Genomic DNA, 24,674 nt, shown 5'->3' with positions numbered 1-24,674 from the left:
GAAAGGATTAAGCTTAATGAGGAGTGCATGTCACAGCTTGAAATAGGATGAAACATTAGATGTCTTACACCAGTTAGCCAAGTTGTGAATGCAAAGGAAAAATTCTTGAAGGAAATTACTCCATTTTTTTAATGACTGAGAAGTATTCCATGCTATACACATACCATTTTATTAATTCACTCATGTATTGATGGGCACTTGGGTTGTTTCCACATCTTTGCAATTGTGAATTGTGCTGCTATAAACATTCGAGTGCAAGTGTCTTTTTATAAAATATCTTTTTTTTTTTTTTTAAGTAATTAGTAGTGGGATTGCTATATCAAAGGGTAAGTCTACTTTGAGTTCTTTGAGGTCTCTCCATACTACTTTCCATAGAGGTTATACTTGCTTGCAGTCCCACCAACAGAGTGTAAGTGTTCTTTTTCTCTCTGTGTATGTATGCCATGGAGTACTACTCAGCCATAACAACAACAACAACAAAAAAGCGATGTAGTAACTTTTGTGACAGTGTGAATGGAACTGGAAACCATTCTTGTAAGCAAAGTATGGCTAGAAGGGAAAAACAAACATAACATATACTCAATATACTCAATACTAAATTGCAATTGATCAGTCAGTACTTAGAAATAAAACTCAGTGGGAACCAAGTAGGTGGGAGGAGGGAGGAAGGATTGGGTTAATTCACATCTAATGAGTATAGTGCACACATTCTGGGTGAAGGGCACATTTATAACTTTGACTTGAAATGTACAAAAGCTAATTATGTAACTAAAGTATGTATACCCCTATAATATTCTGAAATTTAAAAAATCTGTTACAGTGAACACATGAATAAGAAAGCAAAACAACCTTATTGCTCATCTGGAGACAGTTTGAGTGATCTGAATAGAGGATCAAACCAGTCACAATCTTCTTTTAAGCCAAAGCCTAATACAAAATAAGACTTAACTCTTTTCAACTCTGTGAAGGCCAGGAATACACCTAATTAATGAAGGTGGTTACACTAAACAACAGATTTTCAATGTAAATAACTAGGACTTTCATAGCTAGAGAAGTCAATGCCTGTTTTCAAAGTTTCAAGAGCAGGCTGACTTTTGATACAGGATAATGTAGCTGATGACATTAAGTTGAAGCTAAGGCTTATTTATCAGTCTGAAAATCCTAGGACCCTTAACTCTTCTCTGCCTGTGTTCTTGAAATGAAAAATAAACCATGGGTTACAGCATATCTGTTTATAGTATGGTTTATTAAATATTTTAAGCCTATTGTTGAGTGTTGAGAACTGCTCATAGGAAAAAAAGATTTCCTTTAAAAAAGAAGTTTTTTTGTTTGTTTTTTTTTTTATAGTCTCATTTTGTTGCCATGGGTAGACTTCTGTGGCATCATCATAGCTCACAGCAACCTCAAACTCTTGGGCTTGAGCAATCCTTTGCCTCACCTCCCCAGTAGCTGGAACTAAAGACATGAGCCACAACACCCAGCTAGTTTTTCTGTTACTAGTAGAGATAGGGGTCTTTCCTTTGCTTAGGCTGGTGTCTAGCTCAAGTAATCCACCTACCTCAGTCTCCAAGAGTGCTAGGATTATAGGTGTGAACCACCACGCCAGGCCTAAGATATTACTTACAGACAGTGCACCAGGTCATCTAAGAATTCTGATGGAGACATACAGAGAGTTTGGTGTTCTCACATTCTCCATTCTCCATTCCACCGAAGGACTAATTTCAACTTTCAGATCTTTTTAAGAAATACTTTTTGTAAAGCAGGAGTGGTTGCCATAATGATTCCTCTGATGGATATGAGCAAAATAAATTGAAAATCTTTGGAAAAGATTTACCATTCCAGATGCCATTAAGAACATTTGTAGCTGAGCACAGTGGTATTATTCTAGCACTTTAGGAGGCCACAGTGGGAGGATCACTTGAGCCCATGAGTTTGAGAACAGCCTGGGCAACATTTTGTGAGACCCTGTCTCTACAAAAAAAAATTTTTTTAATTAGCCAGGGGTAGTGGCATGTGTCTGTAGTCTTAGGTACTCTCCTGAGGTGGGAGGATCACTTGAGACCTGGAGTTGGACATTGCAGTGAGCTATGATCATGGCTCTATACTCACCTGGGTGACAAAGCAAGACCTTGTCTCTTGGAAGGGAAATTGTGATACATGAGAGGTGGTTAGAGTATCAGCATTAACAGTTGTTTGGGAGAAGTTGATTCTCACACTCATGGATGACTTTGAGGGGTTCAGGACTTCAGTGGAGAAAGTAACTACAAATGTAGAAATAGCAAGAGAACTGGAATTAGAAGTAGAGCCTGCTGCAATTTCATAATAAACTTGAATAGATAAGGAGTTGCTTCCTACTGATGAACAAAGAGAGTGGTTTCCTGGGATGTAATATGTTCCTGGAGAAGATGCTGTGAACAACAAAGGATTTACAGTGTTATATAAACCAAGTTGATAAAGGCAGCAGCAGTATTGGGAAAAGATTGACTACAATTCTGAAAATAGTTTTACTGTTGGTAAAATGCTACCAAACAGCCTGTGTGGTATACAGAAATCTTTCATGAAAGAAGTCTATTGGCTCGGTGCCTGTGGCTCAAGCAGCTAAGGCGCCAGCCACGTACACCTGAGCTGGCAGGTTTGAATCCAGCCCAGCCCACAAACAACAATGACGGCTGCAACCAAAAAATAGCTGGGCGTTGTGGCGGGCACCTGTAGTTCCAGCTACATGGGAGGTAGAGGCAGGAGACTCACTTGAGCCCAGGAGTTGGAGGTTGCTGTGAGCTATGAAGCGATTGCACTCTACCCAGGGCAACAGCTTGAGGCTCTGTCTCAAAAAAAAAAAAAAAAAAAAAGTCTATTGACGTGGCAGACTTTGACATGGCAGACTCTACCACCTTAGTCAGTAACCATCAACACCAAGGCAAGATCCTCCACCAGCTAAACAAGTATGACTCCCTGAAAGCTCACACGATCATTAAAATCTTTTAGCCATAAACTGCTTTTAATTATGTACATTGTATTTTTATTTTTTTATCGAGCAATTATAATAATACAAAAGAGTAACATTCACATTGTCAGATAAGAGTATGTTTATCATAGAATGCTTTGACTCTGAGGTTCAGTATGGAGTCATCAGTTAACTACTTCTTAGTATTTTTTTCCCAAAGTCTCAAAAAATAGACAGCTAATATTTATAAGTAAAAATAAAAGATAATTTCAAAAAATATATCATGCCAAATCTTATAGACAATAGAAAAAGAAGAAATGCTTCAAAATCATTCTACTTCATCTGGATACACTTAATACTAAAATTGGAAAAAATATATTATTACATAGAGAAATTACAAACATATTTCACTTATAAATGAGGATGCAGTATCCTAAATAACTTACTATCCTATTAACAAGTTGAATTAAAAATTAATGTTTAAGTAATGTACTTTGGTCAAAATTAAATCCAATTTATATGAGAATTAGTCACTATTTTTATTTTTTTTTCCTTTCCCTTACCCCCGCCTTCCTTCTCTCTCTGCCTGCTGTCCCCTTTCCCCATGCCCCACCGTGTCATTGTTTTCATATCAAAGACCTAGACCTAGACCTCCCCTTTGATCCTGCAATCCCAGTACTGGGCATCTATCCAGAAGGATAAAAACCCTTTTATTATAAAGACACTAGTACTAGACTGTTTATCGCAGCTCAATTTACAGTTGCTAAAATGTGGAAACAGCCTAAATGCCCCTCAACCCAGGAACGGATTGGCAAGCTGTGGTATATGTATACCATGGAATACTATTAAGCCATTTTTTAAAAAATGGACATTTTGCAGCTGCAGCATTTGTATTAACCTGGATGGAGGTGGAACACATTATTCTTAGTGAAGCATCACAGGAATGGAGAAGCATGAATCCTATGTATTCAGCTTTGATATGAGGACAATTAATGACAATTACATTGTATTTTTAGAAACTGTGTTCTCACGTGCTTAGTAGACTTTAGTATAAACATAACTTTTATACTTGTATGTACTGGGGAACCAAGAAAATGTGTGACTCTTCTTTATTGCGATTTGTATTTTATTTTGGTAGTCTGAAACCAAACCAGCAATACATATATCTCTGAGGTATGCCTGCCTCCATTCTACGTATAAGAATATGTAATACTAATGAAAGTCATTTAATCCCCCTCAGTTTAGTGTACATATTAGGAAACTGTGGTAATATCTGTAGCAAAGGATTCATGGGAAGTCCTGGGTTAAACAATTAAAAAACTCTTTACTATGTTAATGTGGATTTCTCTACTATTACTTCATGTAATGTGGGGATATGGGAATAGAAATTATTGAAATGGTACTACTTTCTATCTCATCCATAGGACTGGAAGCAACCCCAAAATTAGACGCAACAAAATCTGGGGAGGACAGAATGGTGGAATTCTAGTTTATAATTCTGGTATGTTTGATCTGTCATCTCTTTCTCTATGTTAATACACTTTGGAAATACCTTCTAGCCAGATATGGTGGCTCACTCCTATAATCACTTTGGGAGGCTGAGGTGGGAGGATTGCTTTAGCTCAAGAGTTTGAGGCCATCCTGGGTAATATAGAAAGACCTGTCTCTACAAAAAATAAGCTGGCGCATGGTGTCATTTGCCTGTAATCCCAGTTACTTAGCAGACTGAGGCAGGAGGATTGTCTGAGTTAGTTTAGGGCTGCAGTGAACTATGATCATGTCATTGTACTCCAGCTTGGGCAGCAAGCCAAGACACTGTCTCAAAAACAAAACACAGGCTCAGGCCCATAGCTAAGTGAGTAGGGTGCTGGCCACATACACTGAGCTGATAGGTTTGATCCCCAACATGAGCTGGACTTGACAACTGCAACCAAAAAAAGCCAGGCATTGTGGTGGATGCCTGTAGTCCCAGCTACTTGGGAGGGTGAGGCAAGAGAATCTCTTTAAGCCCAAGAGTTGCTGTGAGCTGTGATGCCATTGCACTCTACTGAGGGCAACATTGGTGAGACTCTGTCTCAGAACAAAAACAAAAACCTCTAAATAACATAACCTAAATTTTTGCATTTATAGGTCTAGGCTGTATAGAAGACAATGAAATATTTGACAATGCAATGGCTGGCGTCTGGATTAAGACAGACAGTAATCCTACACTAAGAAGAAATAAAATCCATGATGGAAGAGATGGTGGCATCTGTATATTTAATGGGGGTCGAGGTATTGTTGTTAATTTTGCATTAGTGAAAAATCCAGTTTTCCATTATTCTTCCATATCTTTAATGATCAATGATATTGCCAACTAACATGAGTTGAGTGAATCTTTATCAAGTTGAGATGGTTTAGATTAGTGCCTAGAGTTAAAAGAGATAAATGTTTACACTGCTTTTCCTTTTGTAGCCACCTTGACTCTACCAAGTTGTTAAGGCTTTTTAAGATAGCAGAATTTGTTTACATTCTTTCTCTGAACCTTTTATTATTCACAATAGTGATGTGATTATAATAAATTTGAAAGTCAAGTTATAGAACTAGCTGTGAGAAATTAATTGGTCTGTAAATACCTATACATGTCTGTAGTAAATGGGTATTATTTTTGTAACTGTTTTCAACTGTGTTTGTTGGAGAATGGAATTAGTGAAGCCAAGATGTACCTGGTTTGGTATCCATAAAGGTCAACTTTTACATTGAGGCTAAAGTTCCACACTGCTTGCCCCTTGCAAATCCATATGTTCATAGACTGGGGGAGAATATGAAATGCAAATTTATCACTGTTCCTAAAGTGTCAGTAACCCAACATGTCTACAGTGATGATTCCATTAATGACAGACTCTCAAGGAGCTTACACTCCAGTAATTCAATAAAGTGACATGTTTCTGATAGGAGTCTTTACAAGATACAGTGATGATACACAATACAGAATGGTTAGTTTTGTTTGCAAGGTGTTGAGAAAAGGTTCATACAGTCAGCCCCCCCCTTGAGCTGTGTATTGAAAAACCAAGTAGATGGGCCGGGCGCAGTGGCTCATGCCTGTAATCCTAGCACTCTGGACCTGAGGCCGGTGGAAACCAGCCTGAGCAAGAAAGAGTGAGCTAAAAATAGCTGGGCATTGTGGCAGGAGCCTGTAGTCTCAGCTACTTGGGAGGCTGAGGCAAGAGAATCACTAGAGCCCAAGAGTCTGAGGTTGCTGTGAGCTATGATGCTACAGCACTGTACCAGAGGTGACAAAGTAAGGCTCTGTCTCAAAAAAAAAAAAAAAAAAGTAGATGTTTGCTGGTAAATTGGCGATGGGGGTAAACAGGCCATCCCAGATGTTATTTCACTTCTATTTGTTGTTTTACATACAGATTGAACACCCCTATGCCAGCCACTATGATACAGATGGTAAATAAACCAGTACAACATCCATAAAACATATAATCTAATGGACACTGTAAACAAAAATTGAAAGGAAACTGAAAGTGGTTTAGTAAGGCAAGGGGTACTAAAAGTTGAGGCCAGAAGGAGCAAGGCTATCTGCGTGAAAATAAGAAATTTAAACTCCATCTTAGCAGCAGCATGATTTGAGACAAGGACATGGAATAGTCTAGGCAAGAAATAATGAGAGCCCGAACTAAAGTGAGAAGAGTGGAAAAAGCAGGAGGCACATGTTAATGATGTTAAAAAAAGACAGAACCAAACAGAACTGGGTCACATAGGTGGGAAGAAGACTGAAATATGGTGCTCAGAATTCTCATTCAGGTAATTTGCTGGGTGGTACCTTTCACTGAGGTAAGGAATATAGGAAGAACTGGTCAGTTTTAAGGATTTTGAATCCTTGAGATAATCCAAGTTACCCTAAACTAAAGAAACAGATTTAAGAATGAGCAGCTGCATATATTTATAGTTGTACCCAGAGAACGTGTAGAGGGCAAGAGATAGCAATCAAACATGAAAATTTTAATATCAAAAAGTGAACAGAAGAAAGAAAATCTCAGGAAGTCTCTGAGTCATTTTGGAGAGATTTTACCCTGTCTTCCAAGGAAAGGAATTTAGAGGTCAGTACTGTAAAATATCAGGCAAGTCAAATGACTACAGAAAAACATGTCTCACATCTTTAGGGAGCAGAGAAATGCTAGCACAAAAGCAATTCATTATATGTAAATAGGTTTTATAGAGGTTTAAGTATGTTTTATAGGATATTAGATAATACTTATTTAGTACTGTGTATTTAAATGTATTAATGCATTCAGTCCTCATGGTGACACTATGTGGTAGGTGCTATTATGTCCCATTTTACAGATGAGGAAGCAGAGGTAAGTATTGCCCACTAAGATGATGAGGGTGGGCGGTACCTGTGGCTCAAAGGAGTAGGGCGCTGGCCCCATATGCCGAAGGTGGCGGGTTCAAACCCAACCCCACCAAAGAGTGCAAAAAAAAAAAAATTAGTAATAAGATGAAGTACATGGTGGGGCCAGTTTCTGAAGGCCTGAAGTCTGATTCTTTAGCCCACTCTAATCATTGTTAAAAGGCTAGGCAAGGTGGCTCATGCCTGTAATCCTAGCACTCTGGGAGACTGAGGCAGATGGGTTGCTTGAGCTTAAGAGTTCAAGACAGCAAGAGCAAGACCCCCCATCTCTAAAAATAGCTAGACATTGTGGCAGGCAGATACAGTACCAGTTACTTGGGAGGCTGAGGCAAGAGAATGGCTTGAGTCAGAGTTTGAGGTCACTGGGAGCTATGATGACATAGCACTCTACTAAGGGGCGGCAAAGTGAGACTCTTATCTCAAATAAATAAATAGTTAAACACTGCCAGACGGAGGAAAGCTGAAAACCTCCCAGAGGAAGTGACATTAGGAAAGAAGAGTACAGAACTTTCCAAAAGGCAATAGGGATAAAAATGTATAGCATAAAGCCCAGCATGGCAGCTCACACCTGCAATCCCAGCACTTGGGAGGCAGAGGCAGGTGGATTGCCTGAGTTCACAAGTTCAAAACAAACCCTAGGCAGAGTGAGACCTCACCTCTAAAAATAGCCGGGCATTTTGCTGGGTGCCCGTAGTCCCAACTACTTGGGAGGATGAGGCAAGAGAATCACTTGAGCCTAGGGATTTGAGGTTGCTGTGAGCTGTGACATCATAGCACTCTGAGGGCAACAAAGTGGGACTCTAATAAAAAAAAAAAAATGTATAGCGTGGCAAACAAGTAATGTCTATACTAAGACAAGTAGATTTGGAGAATATTCCGAGAGGCTTTACATGGCAAATTGGTTTTTAAAAAAACTCAGTTGTTGGAAAGCAGAGAAAGGGTATGATAGAGAGAATACTGATCAGGGTATGATTATAGTAAAAAGGCCAGAAATGAGTTAGGGCTTGCTTGCCTGAAGAGAGAAAAGAAAAGGTGCAAAGATTGTAGAAATATTTCCAAGGAATTAATTTTAATTCAGCAACATTGAGAATTAACTTTGTACCATGTACTGGGGATACAGTGAGTAAATTTAGACATGGTCCCTACCATCATGGAAATTTCATTTTATTGGATAGAATGCTCTGATCTGTCATTTTAGCAAATTTTTTGTTAAACTTTTAATCTCTAATAAACTGGTTTTGGCTGAAAAAAATATATAGTCCTGTGAATTTTACAGTGCAGTTAATAAGAAACTAAAAGAAAACCTGTCACTAGAAAGTCTAGTAAGGTTTGTTATATGCATTAGCCTTAATCTAAGGAAATATTTTATTATAGGTCTCCTTGAAGAAAATGATATTTTCAGGAATGCTCAAGCAGGTGTTCTCATCAGCACTAATAGTCATCCGATCTTAAGGAAAAACAGAATATTTGATGGATTTGCTGCAGGTTTGTGTTTTCTGTTTATCTATGGCATTTGTTTCTGTAAAACGTTTGATGTGGGGTATATGAGTTCTCTTGTGGTTACTAACTTGAATGCCTGTGTATTTGCTATTACTTATGAGGGCACCTAATCAAGTTCTGGAGTCTTTCATTCTAAGCCATAGTTCTAAGAGAAGTACTAATCCATTTAATTGTAATTACAAAACACTAATTGGAATAATTACACTTTTATTACTACCATTAGGAATATAGACAAATTGAATTGCTCATTTCACAGGGATGCTTAAAAAACGTATTAGTAGGCTTGGTGCCTGTAGCTCAGTGAGTAGGGCGCTGGCCAAAATACCCAAACTGGCAGGTTCCAGCCCAGCCCAGGCCTGCCAAGCAACAAGACAACTGCAACCACAAAAATAGCCAGGCGTTGTGGCAGGCACCTGTAGTCGGAGCTACTCGGGAGGGAGGCTGAAGCAAGAGAATCACTTAAGCCCAAGAGTTGGGGGTTGCTGTGAACTGTGACATCACAACACTCTACCCAAGGCAACATCATTGTCTCAAAAAAAAAAACAAAAAAAACTGTGTGTGTGTAATATACACACATATACATTAGAATGAAATTCCTTTTTTCTTCATGTGAACATATTTTGGGTCACTATCTCCCTCTGCATAGTTTGCAACAAAATTTTGCACATGTTATAATAGAAGTTAGGAACCAACTATATCTTTAGCAAGGATAGTGGACAGTTAACAGTGAAGTGAATGTTACTGTCAGTGACTCATACTTGCATTTTATTCTTTGCACATTAAGAACCAGTTTACTATATTTGCTGATTTCAGGTTTCTTTTAACAGCATAAAGTCATACATCTACTTGTTTGTAAATTTTACTTCAGGTATTGAAATTACAAATCATGCAACTGCAACACTAGAAGGCAATCAGATTTTTAACAACCGATTTGGAGGCTTATTTTTAGCATCTGGTGTTAATGTGACAATGAAAGGTATGTTGCCATTCTTTCTATAAATATATAAAAGATGCTATGAACCAGAAGCCATTGTTTAAAATTAAGAAAACTAGGGTGGCACCTACAGTTCAGTGAGTAGGGCACTGGCCCCTGTACCAAGGGTAGCAGGTTAGAACCTGACCAAACCGCAACAAAAAAAAAAAAATAGCTGGGCATTGTGGCAGGTGCCTATAGTTCTGGCTCCTCAGGAGAGAATCACCTAAGCCCAAGGGCTGGAGGTTGTTATGAGCTGTGATGCTACAGCACTCTACCAAGGGTGACAAATTAAGACTTCAAAAACAGGGCTAGACGCCTGTGGCTCAGGTGGCTGAAGTAGCTAATGCGCCAGCCACGTACACCTAAGGTGGCGGGTTCAAATCCGGCCCGGGCCTGCCAAAATAACAATGGCGGCTGCAACCAAGAAATAGCCAGGTGTTGTGGCAGGCGCCTGTGGTCCCAGCTACTTGGGAGGCTGAGGCAGGAGACTTGCTTGAGCCCAGGAGTTGGAGGTTGCTGTGAGCTATGATGTCACAGCACTCTACCCAGGGGGATAGACAGAGCTTGAGGCTCTGTCTCAAAAAAAAAAAAAGGAGAACAGGCAGCACCTGTGGCTCAAAGGAGTAGGGCACCAGCCCCATATACCGGAGGTGGCGGGTTCAAACCCGGCCCTAATAGTAGTAATAATTATAATTAAACTGTTCTGAAGGAAACGACAGTTGACGAGTTGGGAATATCCTGCACAAGGAAAAATTAATTTCTAAGCTGTTTTCTTAGAATTACTACTTTATTGGTTAGCTTCGTTTAAAGCTCTTAATAATAGTGGCTCCTCTCTTAGGATAATCCTATAGTTTTTTACTTTTTCTTTACAGATAACAAAATAATGAACAATCAAGATGCCATAGAAAAGGCTGTTAGTAGAGGCCAATGTTTATATAAAATATCAAGTTATACCAGCTACCCCATGCATGATTTCTACAGGTATATTTCTAAATTATTTCTCAATCCTGAAAAGGGGAACATAGTGATTTCCAAAATGCTGAAAATTCTGTAATTTTTGATATTGGGATCTATAATTGGTATACTTGAGAATCTTGTGTTTACAACCATGAATATGTAAAAATGCAATATTGCAGTAACTGATGTCAGTATCATTTTCTTAAGAGTTTCACAGTAAAGCTCTAAGTGTTCAATCACGAGACAGTTTTGACTCACTTTTCCCCAAAACTGATTTGTCGCAGAGACTTGTACCTTTTTTTAAACTGAAAGTTTAAATTGCCTTTCTATAACTTACAAAATCATTCCTTTTCCTTAGAAGACACATGATAGGAAATTAACTTTTATCCTGTTGAAGTTCCTTTTCAGAATTAATCTGGGCTGGAGCCACCAAAATGTTCAGTTTTTATCCTCTTAGAAACGTAATGCAATATTTTTAATTAATAACATATTTGAGAAAAGTAACATGAGCTTTTGCTTTTTAGATGTCACACTTGTAACACCACAGATCGAAATGCCATATGCGTGAACTGCATTAAGAAGTGCCATCAGGGACATGATGTAGAATTTATTAGACATGATAGGTATGTAGCACACTTGCTTGCTATGTTACCCTTTTTTCTTTTCCCCATCACTTTCCTAATTTTTGGGTTTTCATTTTGCTTTAGGTTTTTCTGTGACTGTGGTGCTGGAACACTGTCTAATCCTTGTACATTAGCTGGTGAGCCTACACATGATACAGATACACTATATGACTCTGCTCCACCTATAGAATCTAATACATTGCAGCACAACTGAATTCCTTCCCTAAAGAATAAAGTCCTGCCATTCTAACATCATAACTTAAAACATTTTTTTGGAAGAAGATTTAAAATATTTGCCCATGCTACAGGAAGAGACTGTATTAAAAATGGATACACAAGGTCAGTTGACACTATGAAGCTCAAGCTACCAAAAAGAAAGTGGCAATATAATGACTCAGGATCTCAAAGCTGGGTGTTTTAGCATTACTGTGTAAAGACTTTTGAAGGGACAAAAGTGAAGAAAAATAAGCTGCAATTTTGTACAGATACCAACTTCTGAAAAAAGCTGGTGTTTTTACAACTAGCATTGAATGCAGTCCAATTTGCAGTAGTAATCTTCAATAGACAAGCAGCTTTGTTGCTGCCTTTATGGACATGGGTACCAATTGCTTTTGTAATATGGTAAAAATGTGAGCTAGCACTTCTGCATTTCTTTTGATTTTTTTAAAACATGTATTCAGATTGAGAAATATGATTTTAATGCTTTAATCTCATGTAGTTTGTTTTTAATTTCAAGCAAAATCTTATTGTACTTGAATGTGCCCTGTTTTGTTAGCACACCTAGACTTGCTGTAACTGTACTCATGTCCCAGTATGTACGTTCTTTCTATGAAAGAGAAAACACTAATCTTAAATTATATCCAGCAATGTTTCTGGTATCCTTTAAGAAAAGTTAAGTCTATTATTTCCTTCCCTTCCCTGTGCAGCATTCAAAACCACCCCTAGAAAAAGTGAGTGTTTTAATGAGACTTCCTAGGAAGGGATGCACTGTAAAACAAAAGTATTCTTGTAACTCAGTTTTGTGAAAGGTAAAAACTACTATGTTTTAAAGTACACTTTAGAAAGTCTCTTCAAAACAGTCCTGTATTTGAACTCTGTTCATAGTTTTTTTTTTTTGAACAGTTTAGACAAAACTGCTGGAAATTAAAACAATTTCCTGCATTAAGCTGAGACAAGTATATATACAGCCCTATACAGTTTCATAGCTTTTCCTCCCCCATTTATGTGTATTGGTGACAGTGGGTATAAAACAGCCTGAAAGTGTATGCATGTACCATAACATCTAGACTTAATATATTGTGGAATATTCAATAACCATTATGTAGAAGGTAGATAAGAATTAAAAGGGTTTAATTTCCTAGAAAGAAAATGGAAAAATGGTCATTTTTAAAAAATAAAGTTTATTAGATCATAATGTTGTCTGAATTCACCACCTTTGTCAAAAGTCAACTCAAAGCTTCCAATGTAGTCTATAATTCCTTAATCAAAGTCAGCAACTTATGGACAGCTTCAGCATCTACAGTTTTCCTTTCACTGGCCAGGCAAACTTCCCTTAAAATTAAAAAAAAAAAAAAAATTTTTTTTTTGCTTTTTATGATGCATCATTCCCCTGTCCTTGTTCAATGTTTTCCCAGAAAACTTAAATTTAAGTATTAAAAGCTATGGGATCATCCCATTATAATTACCGAAATAATCGTAGTGACTGATTCATCTTCTCAAATTCTCTTGCTTTTCTATGTCCCTTTTGAATAACTTCTTCTGGAAGATTAGCAAGCCTTGCTGCGTTAAAGCCATAGCTTTTAGGACAAGCTCCCTTAATGAATTTATAGAGGAAAGTAATAGTCTCCTGACTGGGATCTTCACATTCATTCTCCACCATGCATGCCTTAAAGAAAAATGTTCATATGCTAGCAACTTGATTTCCTCAAGAAACAGAGCTTTCAAATAAATAATTTGTACATACCATATGTCCTAGGCGCACAGCAACGTTTTGAGAATAATCTTCCACTAATGAATGGTAGTGGGTAGAGAACAATGTACGACACTTTATAGTCTCAGCAAGTTCTTTAACAACTGCACTTGCTATTGCTGTCCCATCAAATGTTGCAGTACCTCTTCCTGTGAAAGTAAAATATGCATAGATTGTATGCTGTATACAATCTGCCTTTTATACCAAAAATGATGCAAAATAAAACAAAACAAAAAAAGGATAGGAAAGTAACATTAATAATACACCCAAAAGCAAATCATTAAGACCTAAGTGAGTCTGCTTAAAAGCCCTAAGGGAGTGGGGTTTCTTTGAGAGTACTGCTCAAGTTTAGAAACTTCCTGTTAGGTTTTCTCTGTATTAGGGCTTTAATCAGCCTTAATAATCAATTAAAAAATTAAAAATCTTTCATATCTTTTATCCCCACCTGTGGGTCTATGCCACAACACTGAGTACATGCTCTATAAAGACATTCATATTTAGATGTCCTTCAGATAATCCTCCAGAAAAATAGTTCTTTGTACCAATATATTTAAGATAGCCTTCAAGCTGGACATGGTGGCTCACGTCTATACTAGCAACACTTTGAGATACTGAATAGCCTAGGAGTTCAAGGTTACAATGAGCTATGATTAAGGCTACTGGACTCCAGCTTGAGCAATATATATATTTTTTTCTTTAAAGACAGCCTTCAAATGTCTCACCTAATTCATCCACTAGCACCAGAGAATGTGCTGTTGCATGCTTAAGTATGCTGGCAGTTTCACTCAATTCAACAAAAAATGTGCTTTCACCTAAAAAGAAAAAAATGAAAAACGATGACCATTTTGCAAATCATTACTTAATCTATCATGAGCTACACAGTAATACAAAAAATTAAACCTTAGGTGGCTCAAGTGAGCCAGCCCCATATACCAAGGGTGGTGGGTTCAAACCCGGCCCTGGCCAAACTGCAACAAAAAATAGCTGGGCATTTTGGCAGGCACCTATAGTCCCAGCTACTCAGGAGGCTAAGGCAAGAGAATCGCTTAAGCCCAAGAGTTTGAGGTTGCTGTGTGATACCACAGCATTCTACCGAAGGCAATAGAGACTCTGTCTCTACCAAAAAAAATAAATAAAAGTGATGTTTTTAAATATCTGAAGTAATTGGCTTTTATGTAACACCAGAAAAATCAAACATCAAATTGAAGTGGCTCAAGAGGCAAACGTCTATCACTTCTAAATGAATTGTTGCATAATAAAGCCTTGCGGAGGGTGGGGGGGGTGGGAACTCACCTGACATTATTCTATCTGAAGCACCAAGTCTAGTAAACACTCTATCAATCGGTGTGAGCCTACACACTTCAGCAGGTACATAACAACCCATTTGGGCCATTACAGCTAATAAGCCAGCCTGTGAATGAGGGAGGAAAAGGTCTTTTAAAACTGGGATTAAAAAGAAAGGTTTATTCTTAAACCCATTGCTAAGATGGAGAAAGTGAAGCTGAGAAAAATACGAGGGGTAGGGCGTAACTCGCCTTCAAAACATCCTCTAGCTACAGAGTAGATCACCTAGCTCTTTAAAACTGATGCCTAAAACCAAATCAAATGAATCTACATTCTTAAAGTGATTTAAAGAAGGAAAAAAAAGGCTGCAAACCACTGCATACATTATTCTGCCTCTCTCTGGTTAATGAATTAGGTGAAAATATGGTGTAGGGAGTCAGCAAACACTACCTGGTTTTTCCTGGAAAATTATAAAAAATATAAAAACCGGCTCGGCGCCTGTGGCTCAAGCGGCTAAGGTGCCAGTCACATACACCTAAGGTGGCGGGTTCGAATCCCCAGCCTGGGCCCGCCAAACAACAATGATGGCTGCAACCAAAAAATGGCCAGGCGTTGTGGAGGGCACCTGTAGTCCCAGCTACTTGGGAGGCTGAGGCAGGAGACTCGCTTGAGCCCAGGAGTTGGAGTTTGCTGTGAGCGTGATGCCATGGCACTCTATCCAGGGGGATAGCTTGAGGCTCCATCCCAAAAAACAAAACAAATGATTTTTATATTTTTTTGTTTTAAGCTGTGTGGCTGGCCAACCCTTGGTATAAAGGCTAAATATTTTATTTATCAAAAAGGCCATCATGTCATCCCTACAAGTAGTTCTCAAAAGTAGCTATGGGTCATAAACTTTTTATTGCTTTTTACCTAAGTCTACCATAGGTCTTTTATAAGAAGGGCTTCTACAAATTAATTTCATTTAGGAACAAATGTGCAACATTTCATCTTTTCTTACATATACCCTTTGTTAATTTTGTTCATTATGAGTACACTCACTTGAGAAAATTCAGTCAAGTCAATGGCCTCCCTCCCCTTTTTATCATTCACTCCTCCTTAATATTAAGCAGAGATACATGCTCCATTAATGGTGAGGTAAATAAGATTCTCAGTTTCATAACACAAGTAGTCTCTCCTTGCTTCCTAATTGAGTCATTAACTGAATTTTAGGTAACTGTGCTGTTTGGAAAATGTCCTAAATATGTAATATATTCATTCCTAGTGTTAAAAATAACTTTGCAATAATAGAACCTTGTAAGGAAACAAAACCTCAAGGATAAGTTACCTGTCTCATGAGTGTAGACTTGCCCCCCATATTTGGTCCAGTAACGAGCACACAATAGGCTTTGCCATTTTCCTCCTCCTCTTCCTCACAGCCTATCAGAATGTCATTAGGAATAAAATCATCTCCAAAAAAGGTCTTCATGATGCAAGGGTGGCGTGAGCCTTTAAGTTCTAAGAAGGGGGCAGTGTCTTCTGGCAACAAAATTACTGGGCGACACATAGGACCATCACCTCCTCGACTATAGTTAGTCAGGCACAGTAAGACATCTGTTAGAAAATAAAATGAGGTGGATAATGTCTTTTTAACACTTATAATGAAATAAGAAGCAGCTTTCAGTTTAGTCCAAAGATCTCTCCCCTTAAAGGACTTACGTAGCCTCTAACTTTTGGACCAGAGAGGTGCCAGCTAGATATGGCAAAGAGACAATACTTATTCCCTCTTTTTTGATACAATTCTGGAGCTGATACTTCTTGGGAAAAACAGTGTTCTGAGAATTGACACACTTGATATTAAAACCATCTTGAAAGGAAGATAAATTGATTTTGAACACCTGTGCTGAGGAAGAACTTCAAATAATCTAGTTACCAGGTGCTGCACACTGAAACAGAAGTACCATTCTATTACATAATTGTGTTTGGATCAAAACAGCTTTGTGGAAAAAAAAAATAGCTTCGTGTGGCTTGGCTCCCATAGCACAGTGGTTATGGCGCTGGCCACATACACCAAGGCTGGTGGGTTCAAACCCAGCCTGGGCCTGCTAAACAACAATGACAACTACAACAACAACAACAAAAATAGCCGGGTGTTGTGGCAGATGCCTAATAATCCCAGCTACTTGGGAGACTGAGGCAAGGGAATCGCCTAAGCCCAGGAGTTTCAGGTTGCTGTGAGCTGTGACGGAATGGCCTCTACCAAGGGCTACATAGTGAGACTCTCAAAAAAAAAAAAATAATAGCTTAGTGTTACAAACTTTTAACTGTAAAACAGCGAAGACTCCAGATATGTTGGTCATGACATTTAAAGAAAAAGGAAATTATTTATGAAGCCGAAAACGTTGGCAAATTATAAATGCATAAATCAGGGCTTTAAAAATCATTTATAGAAAACTAGCCAGGCATGGTGGCTACGTGCCTGTCATCCCATACTTGGAAGGCTGGATCAAGAGGATCACTTGAACCCAAAAGTTTGAGGTTGCTGTGAGCTACAATAACACCATAGCACTATACAGTGACAGAATGAAACTATCTCAAAAAAACAAAAACCTGCAGAAAAGAATGTGTGACAGTTTATTTAGCTAAAGAGAAAAAGGAAAAGATTATTTTGAAATGTGTATACAAATGGATTCAATGAAATAGAAAATAGAAAAATACAAAGATTGGTAATAATAAAACTAAAAAAGATGGATCAAGACATTAGTGTACAAAAAGCACTTTAAAGGTGTGTATCAGCTCACACCTATAATCCCAGCACTCTGGGAGGCTGGGGCAGGAGGATCCCATGAGCTCATGATTTCAAGACCAGCCTAAGCAAAACAAGATCTCATCTCTACTAAAAATAGAAAAATTAGCTGGGTGTATATGGTGGGCAGCTGGAATCCCTGCTACTTGGGAGGCTGAGGCAGGAGATTACCTGGATCCAGGAGTTTGAGGTTGCTGTGAGCTAGGCTGAGGCCATGGCACTCTAGCCTGGGCAACAGAATGAAATGTTCTTCCAAAGGGAAAAAGAAAACCACACTATTTATTGAATACTGAAAAATTCAGTTAAAAATAAAATTTGATCTAACATGTTTGTCTCATGTACTATTGTCTTGAAAATTCATCTTTTGTTCAATTATTAAAACCCAAGTTTTTGAGCCTTTTCATGATCAAGTTTTAAGGGAATAATTTAAATTGCTGTTGGCAACCTAGTTATTTTGTCTAGCAAGGAAGCAAGTTTGTACATGTATGTCAAATATACCTTGTTGGCTTGGCCACTTGGTGCTGGCCACATATACTGGAGTTGGCGGGTTCTTACCCAGCCCAGGCCAGCTAAACAACTCCAACAGAAAAAAAATGGCCAGCGCCAGTAGTCCCAGCTACTTGGGAAGCTAAGGCAAGAGAATCGCTAAAGCCCAAGAGTTTGAAGATGCTATGAACTGTGACACCACAGCACTCTACCAAGGGCAACACAGTGAGATTCCATCTCAAAAAATACATGTATATACCTTGTTATGTTTAGGGATGTGCAGCTGGGACATTATTAATCAAAGTCAGAGAAACAAGCTTGTTCAATCTTACCCAATACAGCCATACATTCTACAGCTGACTGCCAGTCCTTGTAATTTTTGTCAAAGTTATAGAACAGCCGCCGCATGCAGTCCTTCAAGGATACATCTCTCCGTTCTTCAGCATTTATCAGATCAGCCAACTTCTTCTCAATGGTTTTGGTCCAGTATCGTTTACATCCCTTCTTGGTAGATTTCAATTCATACTCTTCAGGCAAATTACGAGTGGTGAAATTCTCTGGAATTTCCAGCTGGTACCGGTTCCTACCAATCCCCCAATAAACTATGGTCCTACAGCCAATTCGATTGCGCTGTTTCTCTAGGTATTCTAGGAGGCTCTGCTCATTTTCTCTTATATCAGCTAGAGCTTGGTCATAATCAGAGTCAAACCCTGCTTTGGGAGTAATCAGTCCAGTCTTTCTAGCCTTTTCATGATCAAAGGCTGTATCCCATCGGTTAAGTTCTACAGTTAGATCAGGAAAATGGCCTTGAGAACTTTTTGTCTTCAAAGTAATGATCTGCTTAAGGATTTTAGATTTAAAATCATCGACAACTTCTTCCATAATATCTTTAATTTTACATACCACCTTGAATCCTTCCAAAGCAGAAAGAAAATCAATAATCTTTTTTTTGCTATATGTAGTTTCTTCGTACATTATTGCCCTGCTATCTGGGTGGTTCTGACTCTTCATAGGAGATCCAACATTATGAATTTTACTCAGTAGCCTCTCAAGATCTGGAAGCTTCTTTAGAAGGTCTACAACTTCTGAGATTTTGTCAGGGAAAGCCATGAGGTCTTCTATGGCATCCAGACGATCACTGATAGCGTAAGGACTACAGAGTGGGGCACAAAGCCATTGCTTCAGGAGCCGCTTACCAAAGGGAGTATGGCAAGTATCAACTCTCTCTAGCAAGGTCCCTTCAGTAGAACCATTTGTTCCATTCTGAAAAATCTCCAAGTTATTTAAGGTCACTGCATCTAGCACCATTCGTTGATTGGCTTTCATGAAGATAGCACCAGGACTTGTAGCACTGACTATGTCAGAATCCAAAGGGAAATATTCTTCAAAATTAGCCATTGATAAAAGCTCCTGATCAATAAGGCATTTTTTGAGGTAGAAGACACAACCACCTAGAGCAGAGAGGGCCAATTCACTCTTCTCTCCTGGTGTCAACCCAATGGAATCAGACTCTGAAGTCATATCTTTAAGCACTTGGGGTAACATAACCCCACTATCTTCACTTAGCTTTTCCCTAAAATATCCTTCCTCAAGGAGAATTCTCAAAGTTTTGCATGCATCCCAAAATTGGGAGCCTGGTGTCAGACCTTCCTGAAGAGAAGAGGATAATGAACCCTTCAGAACTGTCTTAGTTTCTACTGAGAGATTTCCTTTCTCAAACAAGACTTGTACTGGAGGATAGTGTGCCACTAGAGTCCTAAATCTGGAACAGTGGCGATCATCTGAAAACTGACCTATGAAAAACTTTCCTAGTGAAGTATCAACAAAGCATACACCATATATGCGAGTGTGGCCAGAAGAATCCTCTTTTTCTTTGAGGCTCAGAAGATACTTACTGTAGTCCTCAGAGGGATCGCCTTCTAGCACACTGTAGGTCTGTGTACCCTTGGTAATGACTCTACAGATCTCCCTCCTCACCACTTTATCATGCTTAGATATATGTGCCATCTTTCGGCATCGTGCCTCCATCATTTCTGGAGTCTCAGTCTGCTCCACTCGTGCTACTTTATAACCCTTCTGAACCAGGGAATCTGAATAACGGCCAAATGCAATTTCAGGAAAACCAGAATGGGCCCAGTTGCCTTTCATGAATACCAGCCCCAGTTCATTGACCCCAATCAGAGCATCCATGTGGTATAATTCATAAAACTTCCCAACCTTATAAAAGATGACTAAATCAAAGTTCTGAGACTTAATCTGCCACCACTTCCTCATCCCAGGAGTACAAGAATTAAGAAAATCCTCAGGCACATAAAGTGTAGATGCATCAAAATCAGGGTGATCAGGCCGCCTCCTGTGCTCATCTCTTCTCTTTTCCTTTTTAAGCCACTCTAAAGTTTCGTGATACCAGATAGTGGGGCGACTGCTGTCATCACCTCCTCCACTAACGTGGGCTTGAGATTCAGAATTTTGAGGAGCAGAGAAAGCACTCAAAGTACTCTTGGTTTCTGATGAAATACCAGTTGCTCGCTTGGTGGAGGGCATTTCCTTCCTTGAACCTTTCCTTTTATGAGAGCCATTTCCTGTTATCATTCTCTTACGCTTGCGAGCAACTTTGACAGGGCTGTCCAGGCCTTCACTCTCACTATCACCCACTCCACTGCTTATTTCATCACTGCTTCCTTCCTCCTTAGCATCTGGTTTGAACTCCACATCAGAGCCACCAATGTCACTCTCAGAGTCTGATATGACCCTTAGTTTTTTTATTTGGCGGCTACTTCGCCTAGATCCTTGCGTCTTAGGCCGGACTTCCTCTTCACTCTCTATTTCTTTATCTTCTTCACTCTTATCTGATACATAAGTTGTGCCTACCTGCCAGGCAAGGAAAAAGTATTTTAAAATCATAGCAAAATTGAGAAAATTATAGTACAGTTTTGACTTATTTTTTAATTTTATGGTGTTATATTTCATTTTCAGTACAATATTCAATAAATTACATGAGATATTCAGTAAATGTATTATGAAACCGGATTTGCGTAAACTAAATGTTAATGTAAGTGTTCTGAGCATGTCTGAGGTAGGCAAAGTTAAGCTATGATGTTCAGCAGGGTTAGATGAGTTAAACACATTTTCAACTTATCTCATCATAAGTTAAGTTCTGTCTTCCTGTGAAATCTCAGTATGCTACAACTCCATATACCAAGAACTCACCTCCAAAAATAAGAAACTTTTCTCTCTCAAGGAATATCAATTTCAGTTTCACCTAAACATTAAAACAACTGTCTCGGCTCAGCACCTGTAGCACACTGGTTATGGTGCCGGCCACATAAGGCTGGCAGGCTCAAACCCGGCCTAGACCAGCTAAACAGCAATGACAACTGCAACAACAACAGAAAAGCTGAAAATTGTGGTGGGCACCTATAGTCCCAGCTACTTGGGAGGCTGATGCAAGACAAGCTCATAAGCCTAAGACTTTAAGGATGTTGTGAACTTTGATGCCATGGCACTCTACCGAGGGCAACATAGTAAAACTCTTTCTCAAAAACATTAGACCTCACAGGTTGGAGACCAGCCTGAGGAAGAGTGAGACCCTGTGTGTAAAAATAGCCGGGCCTTGTGGCACGTGCCTGTGGCTCAAGTGGCTAAGGCGCCAGCCACATACACCTAAGGTGGCAGGTTCGAATCCAGCCCAGACCCACCAAACAACAATGACAGCTGCAACCAAAAAATAGCCAGGCGTTGTGGTGGGTGCCTGTGGTCCCAGCTACTTGGGAGGCTGAGGCAGGAGACTCACTTGAGCCCAGGAGTTGGAGGTTGCTGTGAGCTGTGAAGCCACGGCACTCTACCCAGGGGGATAGCTTTGAGGCGCTGTCTCAAAAAAAAAAAAAAAAAAGAGTTTGAGGTTGCTGTGAAATAGGACACTGCAGCACTCTGAAGGCAACAAAGTGAGACTCTGTCTCAAAAAAAAAAAAAAAATTGGGGAGTGGGGAGGAGTTAAAACCAGTATCAACACTATAGGATTAAACGACTGCTATCATGGGAGTTGTATCCTATTGGACAATGATAAAGCTGTTAGCATGACCACATATCATAAATACCAGATGATATCTTGCAGCGTAAGAAAGCAGTAAGCAATCTCTACTGATTCTACTTTTTGCTTTTTCACAAACCACCTGACTCATCTCCAGCCTCACACACCTTTACCTATTCTGGATTTCTTCCATGTATAAAACAGTATTAGCCTCAATCAGGGGTTCTCAACCTGTGGGTCACGACCCCTTTGTAACAATGAAGATATATCACAGCATTAGGAATGCTGAGAACCACCGGCCTAAATGACCTCTGTAGTTACCATCCGTTTCTAAACCTCTGATTGATGTTATGATCCCTTGTCTCAACCTTAAAAAAAAAAAAAGATTAAAATACCCACTGTATTGGGCTGCGCCCATAGCTCAGTTGGTAGGGCGCTGGCTACATACAACAAGGCTGGCAGTTTTGAACCCAACCTGGGCCAGCTAAAACAACAATGAAAACTGCAACAAAAAAAATAGCTGGGTCATGTGGCAGGCGCCCGTAGTCCCAGCTACTTGAGAGGCGGAGGCAAGAGAACGGCTTAACCCCAAGAGTTTGAGGTTGCTGTGAGCCACTGCACTCTACCCAGGGTGAAAGCTTGAGACTCTTTCTCAAAAAAAAAAAAAAAAACCCACTATGTTAACTTGTTTATTCCCTATCTCATATATAAGAATAAGTTCTACCAGCCTCAGTGAGCAAGAGACCCCAACTCCAAAAAATAGCCAAGCATTGTGGCAGGCTCCTATATTCCCAGCTACTCGGAAGGCTGAGGCGAGAGGATCACTCAAACCTAACAGTTTGAGGCTGCAATGAGCTATGAGGCCCTGGCACTCTACCAAGGGCAACAAAGGGAGACTCTGTCTCTAAATAAATAAATAAATAAAAAAGGCTCAGCATCCGTAGCACAGTGGTTACAGTGCCAGCCACATATACCAACACTGGCATGTTCAAACCCGGCCCAGAGCCTGCTAAAACGATAATAACAACTACAACAACAACAACAAAAAAAATAGCCGGGTTGTGGCAGGTGCCTGTACTCCCAGCTACTTGGGAGGCTGAGGCAAGAGAATCGCTTAAGCCCAAGAGTTGGAGGTTGCTGTGAGCTGTGACACCATGGCACTCTACCAAGGGTGACATGGTGGGACTCCAATGCAACATAAAGCAAAAAGTGTTAGAACTAAATGCATAAAACTAGACTGTTTCCAGAGCCTGACTGCACTGATACCAGACTGTCCCTATATTTCTGATTCTTACCAAATGGTACTACTTCTTGCTTACTCTGCCAGTAGGCTTAAGAACTTAGAATCTCAATTCCTAGCACTTTTTTTTTTCTAAGTAATCTAACTACAATCCAGGAAAAGTTACCTGTAATCCAGGGAAGTCCAGAAGAATGCTTATGTGTGTGTGTGTGCGCTAAAATACTATACACACCTCTAACAATAGAATATAACTTTAAGACACCCTCTTTTCCATCACCCTTCTAACAGAAGTTAAAAACTGAATGTTTTGCAATGTCCCACCTCCATCTCTTCCTCTTCTGGCTCTGAGGGCTCATCACACACCGCCAATTCAAGCCTCTTAACCTTGTCTTTATTTAAGGCTTCGTCGGCACGTTGCATTGCTCTGAGTATTTCAGGCTTTGAACTGTAAAAATGACCTCCCTTCTGGGCTTCCTTTGATTTCGAACCTAGAAAGATGTATTTATTAATAGTAACTTGTTGGATGAATAGCTGACTCAACCTATAACATTTGCCCTAATGAACAAGAATAACAAGTATAATTTGTAATTTCCCATTACTTTTATTGCTATAGATCAATCTACAAAGAGAGAATTCTCAGGGAAAAACTAGCGGCGAAACTGAAATCACCAATTTCAATTTCACTTCCTTGAAATTGTTCTGTGGGACTACTGGAACCTATTTATTATAGTCTCTCTTCTAATTACTTATGACTATAGCCCCAAACAGGTAGGGCATACCTCTTCCAGGGAGGAAGGAGATGTAAAAAGGGTTTGTTTTGAGAACCTTTCTTATTTTTTTTGGCAGGGGCTGGGTTTGAACCTGCCACCTCTGGCATATGGGGCCAGCGCCCTAGTCCTTTGAGCCACAGGCACTGCCCAAGAACCTTTCTTAAAAACTTATTTCAGGAAGGCAAAAACTAAACACTCAGTACTGTCATTTAATATTATAATGAAATGAATTTAAATTTCAAATATCACAGCTGCATTAAACTATCCACTGAGCAAAAAGTACAGAAAGAAGATCACAAATCTAATGGTATAAAATTATTCAGTTATTTTCCAACATGCATCACAAGAAATGTCTCTATTCTGCCCAAATATAATTGTAAAACACCTTAATTTATTTAAATTTAGCAAATCTAAAAACGTTATATTTCCTTCTTTCAGTATACTAAAACTAATAGGACAACATCATTTTCCATGGAATTAGCAACTTTTTTTTTTCCAGAGACAGAGTCTCACTTTGTCATCCTGGGTAGAGTGCCATGACACACCCCACAGCAACCTCCAGCTCTTGGGCTTAGGTGATTCTCTTGCCTCAGCCTCCCAAGGAGCTAGGACTACAGGCGCCCACCACAAAGCCCAGCTATTTTTTTGTTGCAGTTTGGCCAGGGCGGGTTTGAACCCACCACCCTCGGTATATGGGGCCGGCATCCTACT

General features: G+C 39.3%; 2 protein-coding genes across 2 annotated transcripts in view; one reads left to right on the top strand and one right to left on the bottom strand.

The window, feature by feature from the left end:
• FBXO11 (F-box protein 11) overlaps positions 1–12,813 on the top strand; it is a 50,626-nt gene extending 37,813 nt beyond the window's left edge. Inside the window, exons 15-21 of the mRNA XM_023512064.1 lie at positions 4,369–4,445; positions 5,075–5,218; positions 8,718–8,828; positions 9,712–9,819; positions 10,692–10,800; positions 11,301–11,399; positions 11,484–12,813. Coding sequence (XP_023367832.1) covers positions 4,369–4,445; positions 5,075–5,218; positions 8,718–8,828; positions 9,712–9,819; positions 10,692–10,800; positions 11,301–11,399; positions 11,484–11,613 — 778 coding nt within the window. The 3' untranslated portion in view covers positions 11,614–12,813. The remainder of the gene's footprint in view (positions 1–4,368; positions 4,446–5,074; positions 5,219–8,717; positions 8,829–9,711; positions 9,820–10,691; positions 10,801–11,300; positions 11,400–11,483) is intronic.
• The window catches only part of MSH6 (mutS homolog 6), a 34,187-nt gene continuing 22,292 nt past the window's right edge, over positions 12,780–24,674 (bottom strand). The window contains exons 3-10 of the mRNA XM_003787899.3: positions 23,515–23,681; positions 18,256–20,794; positions 15,980–16,245; positions 14,662–14,779; positions 14,091–14,180; positions 13,363–13,517; positions 13,085–13,284; positions 12,780–12,950 (exon numbers count right to left, since the gene is read on the bottom strand). Coding sequence (XP_003787947.1) covers positions 12,869–12,950; positions 13,085–13,284; positions 13,363–13,517; positions 14,091–14,180; positions 14,662–14,779; positions 15,980–16,245; positions 18,256–20,794; positions 23,515–23,681 — 3,617 coding nt within the window. The 3' untranslated portion in view covers positions 12,780–12,868. The remainder of the gene's footprint in view (positions 12,951–13,084; positions 13,285–13,362; positions 13,518–14,090; positions 14,181–14,661; positions 14,780–15,979; positions 16,246–18,255; positions 20,795–23,514; positions 23,682–24,674) is intronic.

This window comes from Otolemur garnettii, unplaced genomic scaffold (assembly GCF_000181295.1).
Source record: "Otolemur garnettii isolate 467f Iridium unplaced genomic scaffold, OtoGar3 scaffold00024, whole genome shotgun sequence".
In the NCBI taxonomy this organism is placed as follows: domain Eukaryota; kingdom Metazoa; phylum Chordata; class Mammalia; order Primates; family Galagidae; genus Otolemur; species Otolemur garnettii.
Note: the sequence above shows the minus strand (reverse complement) of the source record. Positions and strands in the feature narration are given on the sequence as shown.